The sequence below is a fragment of the Anguilla anguilla genome, chromosome 7 (assembly GCF_013347855.1).
Source record: "Anguilla anguilla isolate fAngAng1 chromosome 7, fAngAng1.pri, whole genome shotgun sequence".
Taxonomy (NCBI): domain Eukaryota; kingdom Metazoa; phylum Chordata; class Actinopteri; order Anguilliformes; family Anguillidae; genus Anguilla; species Anguilla anguilla.
In genome coordinates this window covers 11,120,276-11,137,399 of record NC_049207.1, presented here as the reverse complement: position 1 = coordinate 11,137,399, position 17,124 = coordinate 11,120,276, and the positions used below count along the sequence as shown (strand labels likewise).

At 41.6% G+C, this 17,124-nt stretch overlaps 1 protein-coding gene across 2 annotated transcripts in view; it reads left to right on the top strand.

Moving 5' to 3' along the window:
• The window catches only part of LOC118231955 (metabotropic glutamate receptor 8), a 160,793-nt gene that overhangs the window by 109,821 nt on the left and 33,848 nt on the right, over nucleotides 1-17,124 (top strand). For both annotated transcript variants that reach the window (XM_035426384.1, XM_035426385.1), the window contains one exon: nucleotides 11,846-12,046. In XM_035426384.1, the coding sequence (XP_035282275.1) occupies nucleotides 11,846-12,046 (201 nt within the window). The remainder of the gene's footprint in view (nucleotides 1-11,845; nucleotides 12,047-17,124) is intronic.

Sequence of the window (17,124 nt, the reverse complement as noted above, 5' to 3'; positions counted from 1 at the left end):
TTTGTGTTCCCCCCCCCCCCCCGCCACCCCCCCTAGGAACGGAGAAAGTAAATCATCACACTTATGACTCTTAATGCTGAGAGCCGACCTCGTCCTGGGGGCCCTCCAATGAGTTCCGCGTCATTTAGCTTAGCGCATCCAATACTTCTCTAATGAGGGTTCCTTCCGCCCGTTATGAGGGCCCGCTGTTGGCGTAAGTGCAGCCCTCGAAAGCTTTCGGGGACTTTAATTGGGGAAAAAACGTAGACAATTTTTCACAATGGGGAGATAAAACAAGATTTATTGTTCCTCTGAGAAAGGCCCGGAAGCTATGGGGGGATAAATCGGTGTGGCCCTTCAGAAATGGCACGCGTCACCCTCCTCCCATTATGAACCTCCCACTGCGAGACACGCGCTCTGAAAGCGGTCCGCTTTTTTTCCCGTGGTCATCCCAGGTGCTTGCTGCCTATGGTTCTCTACAGGAGCGGTGCCAGGTGACCACGTGAATGGATTTTATTATGAGCCTGAGGCTGAGCCTCAGAGTTTTAGTAGTGGCACAACAACAAAGGAGAGGAGCTGGATGAGCATTTTTTCTGGCCCGGTTGATGCTTGCAGAATCATCATGCAACGAAGGCAATCAGCAGAACCTCTGTCCATCTTGCACGTGTGTGTTCTGAGTGCGTGTGCGCGCACGTGTGTGTACAGTGTGTGCCCGCGCGCATTGATTCCGCGCCGAGGGTCACGTTCTCCAAAAACAAGCATTAAGCTGACAGGCAGCGCTCAGCGGGTAAATCGACTAAATCTGCACTGTAGACATATGGGGAGTGCTCATGTAAGGGGAGCTCAGGTGCCTGGTCAGAGGATTAATGGTGTTTGACTCTGCATAGATTTTTGCATAGCATTACATTTTGGTCACCTCTCCCATCACTGCAGGCGGGGTAGACTGAGGGCTAGTGAAGATGCTGATGCACACACATAAACCACAATGTTGGGAAACTTTTAAAAATTATTCCCCAGGGTATTCATAATGGCGGTTCTGTCTCAGATGGGTTTTTGGGTCAAGAAGGGCACCCCTCCACATAGCATCAGGCTCTGAAACTCCTTGCAGTCCCCCCCCCCCCCCCCCTTGTTCTGTGACACACGCGGTTTCTGGAATAAACTCACTAAATTCACTGAATAAACAGCCTGAGGCATTGTTTAAAGGGGCGGGACAAGAAGTTGGGGGTCTGTGCCTTAGAACCCCCACAGGAGTCTGTGCTCCGTGAAGCTTGATGCTTTCCTGACTCTTCACTGAACGTTAGTTTTCAGTGCTGCCCAGGGGCTTGCCTCCCTGCCCTGATTGGCTGACTGGCGCCTGGCAGATTCTGTAGCGCACGTGATATTTGATGCGGCGACATATGTCTCCCGCTGGCCAAGTCTGGCTGTGCAGTGGTGCTAACAACGCATCGCTAATATCTGCCCGGGGGCCACGCTGTCACAAATGCCACAGGAGAGCCTCGAATATCGCTGCCCTGGCTGCTGTGGGCTGGTCTGTGAATCCGTGGAGACGGACGGATCCGGACATACGGTGCACACGTAGTGGCTCCATTTTGTGTACATATGTGTGAGGGGTTTTGTGTACATTTGTGAGGAATTTTTTTCTGGGAACTTGCCTAGTAACCACAAGGTGGAAGGTTTGATTTCTAGGTGGGGTGCTGCAATTAGTGCCCTTTAGCCAGGTATTGACCTTTGTTTCAGTGAAATAAGTATTTTCACTGAAATAGACATTTACACAATAGAAAAGGTTAAAATGCAAATTGTATATTGTGTAGTTGCCCATAATAAAGCCCTCTGCCAAGCCGATAAATTATGCAGTTTTAGCTTTGTATGCTATGAAGAATTCATAATGTGAGCTTTACTCATGGGCTGTAAAAGGTTTGGGTGCTAAAACTGTGCACGCGTATGGCAACCCTGTTATGTACAACAAGTGCAAGTAGCTGTTACACATGAAAGACTGCAAGTTACCACATCATGTAAAGTGTTAAGCAATGTTTATTTGCGTTGCATATCCAGGTACTCTGCTCTGAGTATTTTTCATGATGAAATTAAACAGAGGACAGATGAGTGTACTGGTTTCAAAACTGAATCAACAGAAAATGATCTGGGGCAACCGGGTGGCTCATCTGGATAAAAATATAGTTAGCTTTCTGCGGTTTAAAAAAAAAAATTATTTCGGTTTTATTGTATGTCTTTGCTTGAACCTAGACAGCTTTTGTGCGCGATGAAGAGTATTTTAGATACTTGCAGAAGCTTCTGACGACTTTCCAGCTTTATAATACTGCTATAGGGGCTTTGTTGTTTTTGTAAGACATTAAGTTTAATTTTATTTTCACTTGAAACTATTTCATATGGCATTTCATATGGCACATGCAACCTGAGAACACTGTGCTTAAGGACAGAAGAAACAGCAGGAGATAAAGACAGATATTTATGTTTATAATTGCAAAAACACTATAAAGTAATATATTCATAAATACAGGTGCTGGAAACATAATGCCGCTGGACAAGCCTCTTTGGAGTTACATGAATTTTATTTTTTTTGCTTTAAACCACAAATCTGTGAAAGCCCCTTTGCCAGCCATTATAAAGCTGGCAGGTTGTCAGACACATCCAAAATAAAGCTTATAAACATTCCACACAAAAACATTCTGGCCCTCAAAAATACATTAAAACAGAAATAATATTGAAAGCTCCTGAAATGGTACCATCCCTTCAAGGAACTGTTTTGGTGCATGGATGAGCCCCAGGGTATCTGGTATCGATTGTGGACCATACCAGTGGTAGGCAGCCCTGTAGGGAAAGGGTTTCAGTTGGCTGGGGTTACAGTGTCTTACTGCTAATTAGTGGCCCCTGTTGGTCGATAGGATGCCTGCAAGGCCGTCTGTTGAGCTGCCCATGAAATGTCTTTGTCTGGCTCTGGGGCCTGTCTAGGGGCCCGATTCGCTAACTGTGGAGTCATAAGATGCAGTGCTGACATCATGCGCTTCCAAGAAAATCCCATGCCGGTCTGCACTCGATGGCAGAGGTTGCAGAAATTTCAAAAACTGAATCCATTTGAATTCTATTGGGTGGAGAGTCCATGGTCGAGGTTGGGAGAGAGAATTGCACCTTGTTGATTAGAAATGTATGGCAAAAATGTGAATTTATGCAGATGTGAAGACACGTACAATTTCTGTGTATACAAATACACCTTTCAGGTCAACAATAGACTCTACGCCCAAGTTCAAGTGGATTAAGTTTTTGAAATTACTCCAATGTACCAGTAACTCTCAACAAAACTCATTCAATTGAGTTATATTGCAAACATTTAGCAGTCACACAGAACATTATTGTTTGCATAGTATCCATTCAGCTGGATTTATACTGAAGCAATTCAGGTTAAGTACCTTGCTCAAGGGTACAATGGCGGTCCTAAGCTGGGAATCAAACCTGCAGCCTTTACTGTATGTTACAAGCCCAGTTCCCTATCCATTATACTGCCCACCAGTTTCACTGAAGTTATAATATGATTTCCATTAAATCCCAGGGGAATCCACAGTACTGTGGCCTCGCTGGCTCTATCGCTCGGAGGGTAGAAACAAAACAAAATAGAACAGGGGCTTTGGGTCTATCAATTTCCTTCCTCTTCACCCAGCAAGGAAGAATCAGCCTTCAATCATCAATAGCAATTAATTCCGATAATTACATTTCTAAAAGAGAGAAAGAAGGAGTGGGTGTGGAGAACCCTGTCTCTTTCATCATGCCAATCGCATCATGGCTGTAATGAGGGCGCTTCGCTGAAAGTGTTTGTGGTCTGTCCTCTCTCAGTGCGGCCATTTTAAGAACGGCCTGGGAGTTTGATTACACCCCCCTGCTTCAGCAATGGGACCCAAATGAGGAAATCGATGGAAAGGCTGCAGTTAGTTTGTCCTCCTTGATACTGACAATGTCATAATCTGCCCCACTCAGTATTAATTGATTTCAACAGGATGAAGCACAAATGAGCACTTAGCACGTATAAACAATTGCTGTGTCTGGCTTGCACCAGGTTGTACAGACCCATTTTCAGTTGATGACCTACTCATACAGCAAAAAGTAAAAAACCCACGAAAAGCAGATTTGGAACTCCTTATGCATATTCTTTGGCTCTGATGAACAAGGTATGTAGACGATGGCCTAGCACAGGGAAACAACTTTTGTCTGGGAGAATGAGACTGTAAATATTTAATGACATTTGCCTATTGTCTGCATCAATATCATGCAAATGCTAATGTGACCCCCCCCGTAGTCCAAAGGTGTGAGTCGGTGCGAAACTAGCTCTGCACCCCAACACTATCAAGCCCAGCAGTGCCCAAATGCCAAAAACAATCAGAGCATGTCTGCAAAGGGAACTGGACAAACATTAGAGACATTATTTGGCAGTGGAGAAAATTGTGTCCATTTAATAGATTTCATCTCCATTCTTATTGGTTTATTCAGAACATTTCCATATCAGAAAGAATCTAAGAAGAACCAATTTATTTTACCTATTTTTTAAAGATTTCCTTGACATCAAGGCTAATCTCATTTGCTGCTGTACATATGTCACAGAAACAGCCATACATGCAGTATTTCCCACAAAGAAATAAACATTAAATCGTTAGATCCCAAGGTAGACTGTACTCAGCCACAGAAGAACGCGATCAAACAAAGGAACACTGGCAACATAAAGAGAGCCCATCTAATTTAAAATAAATCAACATGTATATAACATGTAAGGATAACATTTTATGCCACAGGAGTGAGAATCCTCAGCTGTCTGTATTGAATAATTGTTGGGAATAGTACATTTACTACATTTAATACAAGGCAAATACAGACATTCATGAAGTATTGGCACTGGGAACCATATATGCAAGACTACCAAAACAATTACATATCTGTAATTAAGTACTGAATATATCAGGGGGCCCCCTTAACATGATAGATTGAGGCTGTTGAGCCAAAACTTTGCCCCCTGTTTGCCCTCGTTGCCCTGGGGCTGTGAAGGTTTAATGATCCCCCATGAAGGAGGACTCCATTTGTAGATGTGCGCAGGCTGGACAGAGTGAAGCAAACTAAGATAAGCGTGTATAAAATCTAACCAGGATCCAAACAGTGTGTAAAAATTCCCCGAATAATAATTACAAACTGATTCCAGTTTTCCTTACAAATGCAAGTTAGCATTGTAAAAAATAAATAAAAAAATGTTCAGCAAAAAAAAAAAAAGAAAGAAAGACAGTTTTAGCTGCCCTGTTAGCTGCCAGAAGCTTAACCGCAGGTCTTGATTACGAATGTGCAAGGAATGATGAGGCCCTGACTTTAGGTGTGAAGGACTCACAGCGTTTAAAGGCTTTGCTCTTCCCTTCGGCAGATCGTGGCACAGAGGAGGAATTGTGGGTATGTGGAGGAGAAGTGTGAAAGCACAGACAGATAATGCAGGCGCTAAACGCTTTGCTCTGAGTGATATAGGGCTGTAAAGCTGCGGAATGGGCTTGATAATGGAGCCGCGCCGATGTTTCTAGTCTCCGATTGTAGATCACGGGAGGGGCGGGGCCCTGTGCCCCATACCCCCACCCGCCCCCCCCTCCCAAACCGCGAGGTCCCTGGCTGCTCGTGGCTGCGGTCCGCCTCGAAAGAGTCGGATGGATGGAGACGTCAGTGAACCCGCCCAAAAGATTCCGTCAGTTTGTCATTGCCTCGTTCTCACTTGGAACTATTTATAAGCACGTGTTAACGATACGGTAACGGGGATGCTGACTTCTGAGTGGTATGTCTTTTCTGGCGTGAAAAGGGAGGGAGTGCTTCAAAAATATATAATAACGTGATTATAAGGGAGACGCAGTGCTGTACAGTATGCAGGGAGATGATGGCTGAAAATATGGAAAAGTTAAAGCCAGTCATGTGATTTGTTGACGTATCCTTCCGACCGGCTGCATTTATGTGGTGCATATGGTGACTGGGTCATATCTCCAGCGAGTTTTATGGGCAGGCACAAGGTTATTAATGTGTTCCCCCTATGCCTTACAGCCATTATTCCCCTCCAAGAAACAGGTGATATTACTGTCTCATGCAAATGCACATCCTGATTTGCATTTATCTTTAACTGGAAAAAGAAGAATTGCATATGCAGAGAAAACATAGACGCATTGCATGCACTTACATCCACAAGCACGCACGCATGCACGCACGCACACACATGGGCACGAACGCACGCACACACGCACACACACACACACACTCACACACTCTTCCATGCTCATCCGTAAAGAGATACAGCAGAGTGTAATTATGCATTAGTTTGTTTAAAGGCTGCCTAAATATTGAATTACTTAATGAGTGAAAACAGAAAGTCATCAGCAGAATGTGCTGCTTAAAAATGGTCCATCAGTGCTTCTCCCTGTCGCTCAGCTCTACCATCTGCCTCATATCTAATCAGGACCAGACCTAGCGCTACCAGTCAAGATTACAGAAATGTAGCATTATCCAATCCAGTCAAGTACAGGCTGTTTCCCTACCTCATTCCAGTATTGTAAATGGACAAGAGTACATGCCTGGCAGTACTGTAAATGGACACCGGTATTTCATTTACAGCACTGTAAATGGACAACTGCATATAACTGTATATAACAGATTCTATGTGGATAAAATTTAGTGATTGAACCAATGAAGATAAACATGTTTGTTTTCAAAGTAAATGGGCCTTCATACATTAGGATACCTGCTGAAATGGAGACTAATAGGATTTTCTTGGCTGGTATAATTTGGTTGTCTTGCCCGGGTCACCTGTTCCCTGGTTCATGTTTAGGGGTTGTCTGAGGGACTGTAAAAGACTTAGCTATCCCAGCCCCAGCTGCATGGGCCGGCCATGGATGATCAGGGACAAATAAAAGAGGCGGAGAACAGCTGCTTTTGAGTTGGAAACTGTTCTCAGCTCACCTTGATATCATTGGAAAGATGCTCACAGAGGTAATGCAGCAGGTCACACGCAGGTCTCCCACGGGCAGCTCGCAGGCTGCCATCACAATCGCACGTCTGCTGCATTCCGAAGCCCTTTCACGGGAAAGCAGCGGTTTCTCTTTCATTAGAATCATTTACACTCATCTGTTTCTGTATCAAGCCCACGGCGAAATGACCCAGGCATAATTGCGCATTTTGATAAACGCGGGGCGGGTTTATCTGCGGATCCCGTCAGGAGCGCGGTCTGAACTTGCTGTTAGGCTGAGCAGTGAGGCTTTGCCCCAGAGCGCCTGCCATTTTGCAGTCTGTTCAGGACGCAGACTCTTAATTAACAGCCCTGTTCTTCGCCACAATGAGAGCCGGAACCGCCACAGAAGGCCTTCACCTGTGAGTGTTCAACGAGGCGGCGCCTACAAAATAAAGCGTTTAAAAATAAGCCTTTTTAAAAAGTCAGTTAATCTGCGCACAGCTGTTCTGTGTGTTCGGTGCCTTTTCCCTGACTAGTTGCCAGCTGCGCACATTTGTGCAGTGCACCTCCACCTGCTGGATCGATGACACAGGTGTTACAGTCCATGGAGGTGTCATGCTATGATGGCCTGCTTTCACAGGTAGGGGTGGGGCTTGCTGTATTGTTGATGTAACTTCACACTTGAGGGCTGTTCAAATTCTCACAAACCCTTGTGGGCGGTAATGAAGCTATAAATAGAATGTTTTCAATAAAATTGAATCACATACTTTTTTAAATCCAAGTGCTATTTGTTGTGCTATAGTGTATTGGAGGTGTTGCTCATCACATCCCCTTGCCCCCACCCTAGTCTACCCACTATCTATCTCCTTCAATTATGTTTCTAATATCCTCATTTTCTCAATTATTTATCCAGTGTCACTTGTCAGGGCCAGCACAGGGCCGACTTGTCATTGCAGTGTCAACCGTAATGACGGGGTCAAAAAAGTGCGATAAAAATCTGGATTGATAATATGTTGTCATTGAAGTAAATATTATTGAGGACTGTCTGAATAGGCTGTCTTCTTTGTTGAGTTTTTCCTTAAATTTTTTATCACAAAATACTATCTCCTATAATTATTCCGTAATTTATCTAATTTACATTTCGAAATGGAATGGTGCCCCTTTGCTCCACTGAAAGAAAAATATGAAGCAGTTCTGGCTGGCAATGGGGGAATTAAATTTGCGTCTGTAAGTGAGGTTTAATTGAGATGCTTGTTCCCGTGATTAAGCTGTCGATCATCCTTGTCACCATCCATCACTCAAGGTGATGAAATATGTATTTTCTTCATAGCTTAGCTGAAACAGCCAGCCACTGTTAGCTCAGGGCATGCAAATATTTTCCTATTAATGTGGTCTTTATTTTGTCAAGCAATCATTTACACTGAGACAGGTTTCACATCTTCTTCTGGGGTTGAGGGCACTTGCTAAATTGTAGACAATCACTGTTTCTCCTTGGTGGTGCCTGGTTAATAAGGCCTGGATTTAAAAAAATTCAGCTTGCAAATATATCCAAATGTTCATTTCTTTAGTCCACAAACAGTTTGGTAGGTACAATTTGACGATTTCTAATCTTACCAGCCATATTTGGGACAAAAAAAAAATACACATAAAACATGACTTGTTTTTTTGACCACTTGTTTTATGAGGTTCAATCACAAAATAAACCAATTATGAAAAAGACGATCATCCTGTTTGATGCTGTTCTGGTGCATGAATGGGACTCACGGTCTGGTATTGAATCCGGAATTTTCCAGTGCATACCGTGGCCCGCACTCCCATAAGACAACACATAATTGGCCCGAGCATCACCCAGGGAGGGAGGATTTCAGACATCTGGGATGACAATGTCTCATCACGCACCAGTGACCCCTGCTGGTGGATTGGTTGCTCCCGCTTCGTCTGTTGAGCTGTAGAGACAACTCGTGTCTGTGTGAGCTCAGCTTGTCAACTGTAGTGCGAAAAGACGCAGCAGTGACATCATGTGCTTCAGAGGAGAGCACAGACTTGTCTTTTACTTCACCTGCACCAGCGATGGAGGTTGCATTCAAAACTCAGAGACAAAGGGGGAAAACCATTAATTAAAAAAATCTCATTTAAGATATTGTCATTTAGCTTACAGACCACAACACTATCTTGGCCTGTTATTTTCTGGCTTGCTTGAGTAATTTATGCAACATAAAACAAACAAACAAACAAAAAAATACTGTGACTGGAGATTGAACAATGCAGATGCATACTCCCAGAGCTTATTCAACATTCCAAATGGACCTGGCTGCAAATTTAATATAGAAGTCTATTAGCTTGTAGCATCTATTTGGAAGATTGATGGGGGACTGTCAACATACAAAAAAAATATTGTCACAACCTTACCAGTCAATAAGGAATCTTATTTAAATGTGTTAAATCCAAGAGCGTCTTCTATGAGAGAAACCGAGATGGAGAAGGGTGAAAATACGAGCATGACAGACTGAGTTTGAACAAGATATTGGCCAAATAAAATGTATCGTATGATGCAATTGGGGGGAAACATTTTTTTTTTTACTGCTAGTTCTTCCCTTGAGATAATTATTGTCAAGCCAATATCCAATTTCACTGGTGAGACTCATCAAAAGTTATGCTTCACCTTATCTCTTTTTCAAGCAGCATTGCTTTTCAAAATTGAATGGATTTGAAAAGATGACTCTGTCCAGTCTGTTTGATTTCTTACCACCCAGGCAAAACATTAAAAGGGCCCGGTTTTAAACATGAATGCAATTCAGCATGGAAAGGATTTAAAAAAATGGCACCCAATATGAACATGCAGCAGTGTACTTTATATGTAAAAAATGATGTTTTTTTAGTGTAGTAAAATAAATATATTTTATTTTTTCTTCCCAGCCATTTTACCACATTGTAAGTAGTCGGCAGTTTATTTTATGTAGAATCAAATTATTATGGTTTTCATCAATTCAACTTTTCAGTTTCGTATCATTTACCATTACAAAAGGATAGTTCACTTTAGTGCTTTATTTCAGTTTTAGTGTTTACTTTCGATTGCCCCAGACAATTTCTCCCAAGATAGATATTTCAGATGTTTACAAAAAGTTTCTGGCAATCTACCAGCTTTACTACGACAGTTATAGTGGCATTAAGGGGTTTGTGGTCCAAAACAAGTAAAGACACTTCAAGTAGGCATAACTTCAAAGCAGCTTATTCAGTAACGTTACTGTATGCCTGCAGAGGCTGTACCTGTGTATATTACCAGATTATTCTTCAAAATATTGTATTTCATCTTATTTCACAAGTCAGGTCTGCTGTATAAATGTATCTATGAATTATAAATTAAATCTATAAATCTATATGTTATAACATTCTTTATTTATTTTGCTTTAATGCATAATTCAAATAGAGAATTTGTACAGCATTGTGTAGTTGATTGTTTAGCCTGTAACCTACCTGTGGTGTATTGGATATATTTGTCCGTCTGCTTATAACCAATTCAGCAACTGTTTTAGTGCAAGTCAAGTTTCTGCTAAAAGATGACAGTAGGGGAAAGAGAAATGAGTTTGACATGACAGTCTGTACAGATGTACTGCCATGATTTTATCAGAAAGCAATACCTATCCTGCCTTCTCACAAACTCCGTCTCTGAGGCCAGGCTGTTTTCTGCACAGCTGAGCCTGATATTATTAGCGCACCAACAGAACAAGTCGTGTCCCTTGGATAGGAGCATTTTTTTTTTCCTCTTGGTCAGGCACGATTGTTGTTTCCTTCCTATCAAACTCCAGCTCTCGGGTTATTTCCCCTCTCAGCCACCCCATCTCTCAGGGTGTCAGGCTGCGGTTTGACGACGAGGGAATCCACAAATAAGGTTACCCCGCCATTTCCCGCTCTGCTATTTTGTAACTGACATGAATTCTCTGTTGCTGTACAAGCCTAATTCATTATGGAGCTATAGCCAAGTAATCAGTCTTGTTTCTTTTCTTTTTTTTTTTTCCTCTTTGGAGGAGCTCTCCGACAAGTCCCCCGGACCTGCAGCTGCTATAAAATTAAATTGAATTTTGTTTACAAGATTCTATTAATTCCTCTCTGACACATTCATTGATTGAAGGCTTGCAGGACTTGTTCATTCACCTTGCTGCACCTTGTTTTTATTTTCCCTTTCTGTTGCCTGAAGCGAACACAGTATGGCGGCGGAGCTGAGAAAATCGCATAAAAAATATTTTTCATGAGTCATAAAATCGTGCGGATAAGCATGCTGCTAACTGTCAAAATAATGATCACTGAGGCGTGACCAAAAATGAACCATTGTAAATAAATCACTTGAGTGTGAAAAGGTATTTGATATTAATGCAAGCTATACGACCTCAGTTGAAAGGTATATGAATTATTTAACCTTTGTGTTTACATTTGAGTCCGCACAATAGCTGTAAATAATTTATTGTTACTTAAACATGCCATTGTTTTATGAACAATAAAACAATCAAACATGCCATTCTGGTCTCTTCCAATACTTCCATCGTAATAGTTTTTAACAAACATATAGCTCATAACGAACATGTAACAAAAATATATTTAATTAATATTTAAGGTAATCCTGTGGACTATTTTATAGCTTCTATAACTTATATCTCATTAATGAATGAGCATATGGATACGCTTGTGTGTTTGTTCATGTGTGCGTGTGTGTGAGTAGGTGTTCAGTCTCCACAAAGCCTGCTATTTGCCAGAGATGACAGAAAATGTTTTAGATGATTTTTTTAAATGATCAATTTATGTATTTAAAAGTAAATCGTACGTAAGCGTTTAAAGGGATGGGAATTTTTGTGTGTAATAAAGTTGAAATGGTGACGGAGCGCAGATATCACCTCCTGTTCCGCGCAGGCCTGGAGAAGGTGGGCAGGGACTCCAGCTACGAGCAGGAGGGGAAGGTGCAGTTCGTGATGGACGCGGTGTACGCCATGGCTCACGCCCTGCACCGCATGCACCGGGAGCTGTGCTTCGGCGTGCCGGGCCTCTGCTCCCGCATGAGCAACATCGACGGCAAGGAGCTGCTCACCCACATCCGGGCCGTCAACTTTAACGGTGAGTCCTCGCCCCGCCCCTTCTAAAGGCACCTCACTGTTTTTGGGTCAGTGATTCCCCTGCTGCTGCGTGGGCTTCTTTTTCCTTTCATCCTCTCTTTCTGCCTGTCTTTATCAGTTCATATGTTTGTCTTTATTCCGTCTTTGCCGTCTTTGTGATCTTTGCCCTTTTTTCTTGCTCTGTGATCCTCTTCCTCCTTTTTTTTTTTGATGCTTTCACTCCAGGTAAGCATGTGCTCTCTTGCAAAAAAAACATGATGTCAGCTGCTGCTTCTCATGACTTAGCATTTTGCAATTTGGGCTTGAGTTGGAGACACTCCATGTGCAGCTTACTTGTGGGCTTGCAGGCACCGGATTGGCCATCCTACTGTCCCCGAGCGATACTAGAGCCAATTGTATGTCACCCTCTGTCATTATATGTCTCCACTGGCACTGTTTGGATTTGATACCACACTCTGGGGCTTGCATTACAATACCTTAACAGGATGAGTGACCTAGAAGTCCAATTCCCCACATCCTGTTTATCACAGCTCCACTTCCTGTTTCGCATACCCTCTCTTCCTATATATTACATCTTCCCTGCATTGCCTGATGTGAACTTCCTTTTAATAATGCCCTATTTTTGAAGCTCTGCTTCTTTGCTTCTTCTTTGCATTTCTTCCTCTATCATACCTTCATTTCATTTTTACCAACACAACTCTCTATATCTCTTTAATTAAACTTTTCCTTTTTTAATCATAGCTCAAATTCCTGTTTATCACTTCCCTTTTATGACTTCTACTCTCCACTCCTGGAACCTACTCGCTGTATAACCATCCTCCCTGTCAACACTTTATTGGGATGTACTCTTCATTGCAAGAGTCACGCACTTGCTGAATAAAATTTCCTGCTCATAAATCATATTTTGATTTGAATACAGCTTTGAATTTGTTTTATGCTCACTTTGCTCTTTCTTTTAAATCTCATAGGACCTTAAGTAAGCAAAAAAATTTTCTTCAAAATGTTGCCCAACAATGTGTTTATATGGTTATTTGTGTATAGTTATTTAATGTAAACACCATGTTAATTTTTTATACAGCTTTTGGTTATGTTTTTACCTGATTTTGCATATTTACTGAAAATGATACATCCCCTTGTTGGTTTATATTGTTTGGTCAAGAGTCAAGACAGTGCTTACTCTGGAAAAAGCTTTCCCCATTAATTATTTTCCAGATGCTTTCCCCATTAATTCTTGTGTAAGGTGGCCATTGTATAAATGTCATGGCAGGGCTACATACAAGATTTTCCAATTGCCACACCTTTTTCAATCATTCTACTGATTTAGTTTTTTTATCATATGAAAGTATGTCTTGTTATGCAAAACTGAAGTTCACCCCAATCACCTCAACATTCAGTTCTTTGAAATGGATGCTGCAGAGATAGGATTTATAAAATGGTGATGTGGCCACTAAATTCAAGCAGTAATCAGAGGACCTTCACTGTCACTGTCTCTCTCTATCTCAGGTGCATTTGCAATGTGCAGGTTGCATAACTGTCTCCCCATTCAAGGACATTAAAAGCTGGACCTTGAAAGTGATTTAACACTTAATTTCAGAAAACCACTGCTTTTGTGTCAGATAGACAGGATGATGCGCATAACAGGATATGATCTGTATACTCTTTAACTTCTTGTTGCCATCCTGACATTTTTTATTGTACCTCGCTTTGTCTGCCAAATAAATGCAATGTTATGTAATCCTCTAAAGGCATACAGCACTGACCAGGGTTTGCGTTGTTTCCCTGCTCTCCAATATTACACAAGTTAATGGCCAATTTACAAGGCTTGAATGTGGTCATCTCTAAAATAACCCATGTAGTTTTTGTATCTTTTTGCCCACAGTGAAATTGCTTGCTTTGCTTATTTTCATTCATTCTAAGTCACTGACTGTAATGGTTAATGGTCCTTATCCAAGCTACCATAATATTCCAAATAAGCTATTTACATGCACTATTAATTACAATAGCCACTAACATTCCTGTACACATGGTACATGGTATTAGAAATATACACTCGAAAATGACACGGCTGAACTTCCCAACTATCTTCATTGCTTGGGAGAGATGCTAACATTTTCTCACATTTACAGAATTGGCAATTGCAAACTCTTGTTCCTGTCATGCTTTAGAATCTCATTAGAGACAAAAGTGTGCTTCTCAGTTGCTTGAAACATGCAAGCTTATTTGGGCTGGAGGGTGAATTATATCCCAAAATCCAGTGGAAAAATTGATTCATATCTGGGTAGGTGGCATATTCCAAATAAGGTTGTTACTTGACTTAATATATCACGTGTTCAATAGTATGCCATTACTTTATGGTTATGCTTTATGATTTGGTATTCAACTTGTCAGCAGTGGTCAGGATAGCTTTAGATGGGTTTTCTGAATGTCCTCAACATCACAGAAGGGGTGCCAAGAATCAATCAAGAACAACTTAACGACGTTTCTGAAAGCCAATAGCCCTGGTCTTGCCGCTCACTGATAGCCTTACAAAATCGATGTAAAGTCTCATTGTCTAGAACGAGGAAGGTTTCTCCCATTGGAGCAGCACGAGATGCCTGGGACAGGCAAAGATTGGGTCACCTCTGTGGGGCCCTCACTGATGCTGGCACCTCTCCCAACAGCTTGGGGGGGTTACAGAAATAGGGGCACCAATCTCTGGCAATCGACTAAATTTTCATTTGAACTTAACAAAAGAGTCAACACAAAATGTACAGTACTCTTAAGAGAGTTCTGTACATTCCATGTGCAGATTGTGATTAATAATGCATGCAGTAACCAAAAGAAATGAGAGCTGTCCTAAGGGTAGCATTAAAGTTTCAGTTTCATCCAGCATAGGGAAATAGCACGGGGAAAAGTGAGGAGAATTCCTCACTTGGATGGGACGGGGTCAGACTTCACACGAACCTTCACCGTATATATTCCTAGACAAGACATGGAAGTACAGGTGATGTAGTCTTCCATGTATAATGAGAACGGCTTAAACAAATGCTGTCAAAAACTGCAGTAGATCGGGAATTAACCTAGAGAGAAGCAGACGCGAGCTCAGTTATGGCAAATCTCTTAGAATCCTATTCGCTTGGAGTTTTTGTGCCCTTTTCTGTTACAACATTGGCCATGAGCTCTCAGTCATGACGACAATTGACATTGCATTGAGAAGTTTCTCAAGAACAAAGCTGGCTTTCTTCCTTGCTCAATATTTCCTCCTTGGTTTTTCCTGGAGTGGTGGCTCATAAGGAAAGTGGTCTCGAGAGCCCAAAATGTCTTAATTACTCTGGGGAAAAATTCAGAATGCTTACAGTATCTGACAACGGGGGGAAAAAAGTATGAGATCACTGTCAGGAAGACTTATCAGTGAATTGATGTTGGTCTGGGAATAGCATTAGCTATCGATCTTATAGCCATTATGAATAGCTTTCATTCAGCGATAGCCAGTTAGAGCCATTATTTCCTGGCTTACATCAGAATAATCATTCAGAATCCTCCATGTCAATTATGTGCTGTCTGCCGCTGTCTTGATAGAACGTGCACACATTTGTTTTATTTGCGTTTGAAAACTTGGACTCGGGAATGCTACGTCAAGCACGCGGGAATGGAGCTAGAATGGTTGACATGCCAGCTTCATCACATGAACGCACCTGAATAAAATATACACTATAGTTTCTTATTAGGTCAGGCGCATATTGAATAGCAGCTGTCCCGATTCCTGGAGCAATGGTGTGGCACTATTGTTTAATGGTATGTAAAACTCTGATGCATATATCATTTTTTACAAAGGTGTAACTCATACTGTATTTAATGCATTTTGACAATGTAATGCACAGCCCATGTAATCAATATGCTGGAAGGCCTCATTAGGTTCAGCCATAGGAGTGTGAATCTATACCGGTGAAAGCCTGTCATCGCTGAAGTGTATGACTGCCTTCACATTAGCAGTGTAGGACATACAGAGCGCATGCTGTGATGTGCCCTTTTTCTCTTTTCATTTTAATGCCACCTGTCCTCATTCATATCCATTTGCTGTTAAGTGATGAGATTACCATTGACTCAGATTGCATGATAAAACAGCTCTTCAGCATTCTTAGAGTGCGTCCATTTTAAACAAAATCAAAGCCTAAAAATCATCTTTGATAGTGAATGATAAAATGTTCTATAATTTTTCTTTGTTTTTTAAATGTGTGGATCAGCCAGCAGTTTCCTTCCAAAATTGCTGCTGACGGGACGGATTTCACATCAGAGAAAGCAGTCCCCATGTTGTCCAGCACTGTAGACAGGATCTCACACAGAGAAACTGATGTGCTGGAAGGAATTTCTTTACTTCTCTCCTTCCTTTCGAACTGTAATTGATTGGAAATAGCTTCACAGGGCCTTTAGAAATTCATAAATTAAATTTGTGCAGACATTTGTGCAGACATTTAATTAATGCCCTTTTAGGTAAAACAGACTGTTAAACAACAAGAATAGGATTTTGCACATTTTCTTTAAAGTGTTGATTTATTTATTTATTTATTTATCTATATTTCAGGGTAATTAGGCAGTACCCTTTCTTCCCCCCCCCCCCCCCCCCCCCCCAGATATTTGTTTGGGGAAATGGTAGGTTGGTCTCTTTCAAACTGGCAAAGTTTATTTAAATATCAAGATGGGAGTCATGCAGTGCATGAGTGAAAGATCTGAGTGAATTTGATTTTCTTTTTCCATGGCTGCTCAAAGCTCTAGAGCAACAATTGGCCACTCAAAAATACACATTTCACATGTTTGTTCAGGAATGCAGAACTTCAAGGCTCTTACTGTTTATTCCATGAAACTAGCATTCTTTCATTCAAGCCAAAGCTTTCATCTTTGTTTCTGCTCTTTCCTGTATCTTTCCAAATACTCCACATGAATATATTCATCTAATACAAATTGTCTGCGTCTTGTTGCACAGACGTAATCATGCCTCTGGTTCTTCAAAACTTTGTAAATGTAAATTGGAGAAAAGTGAAGAGTTTGTACAGCTAAAGGAAATTAGGTACTTAAAAATTTGGGGAAAAAATGGTTGAACTA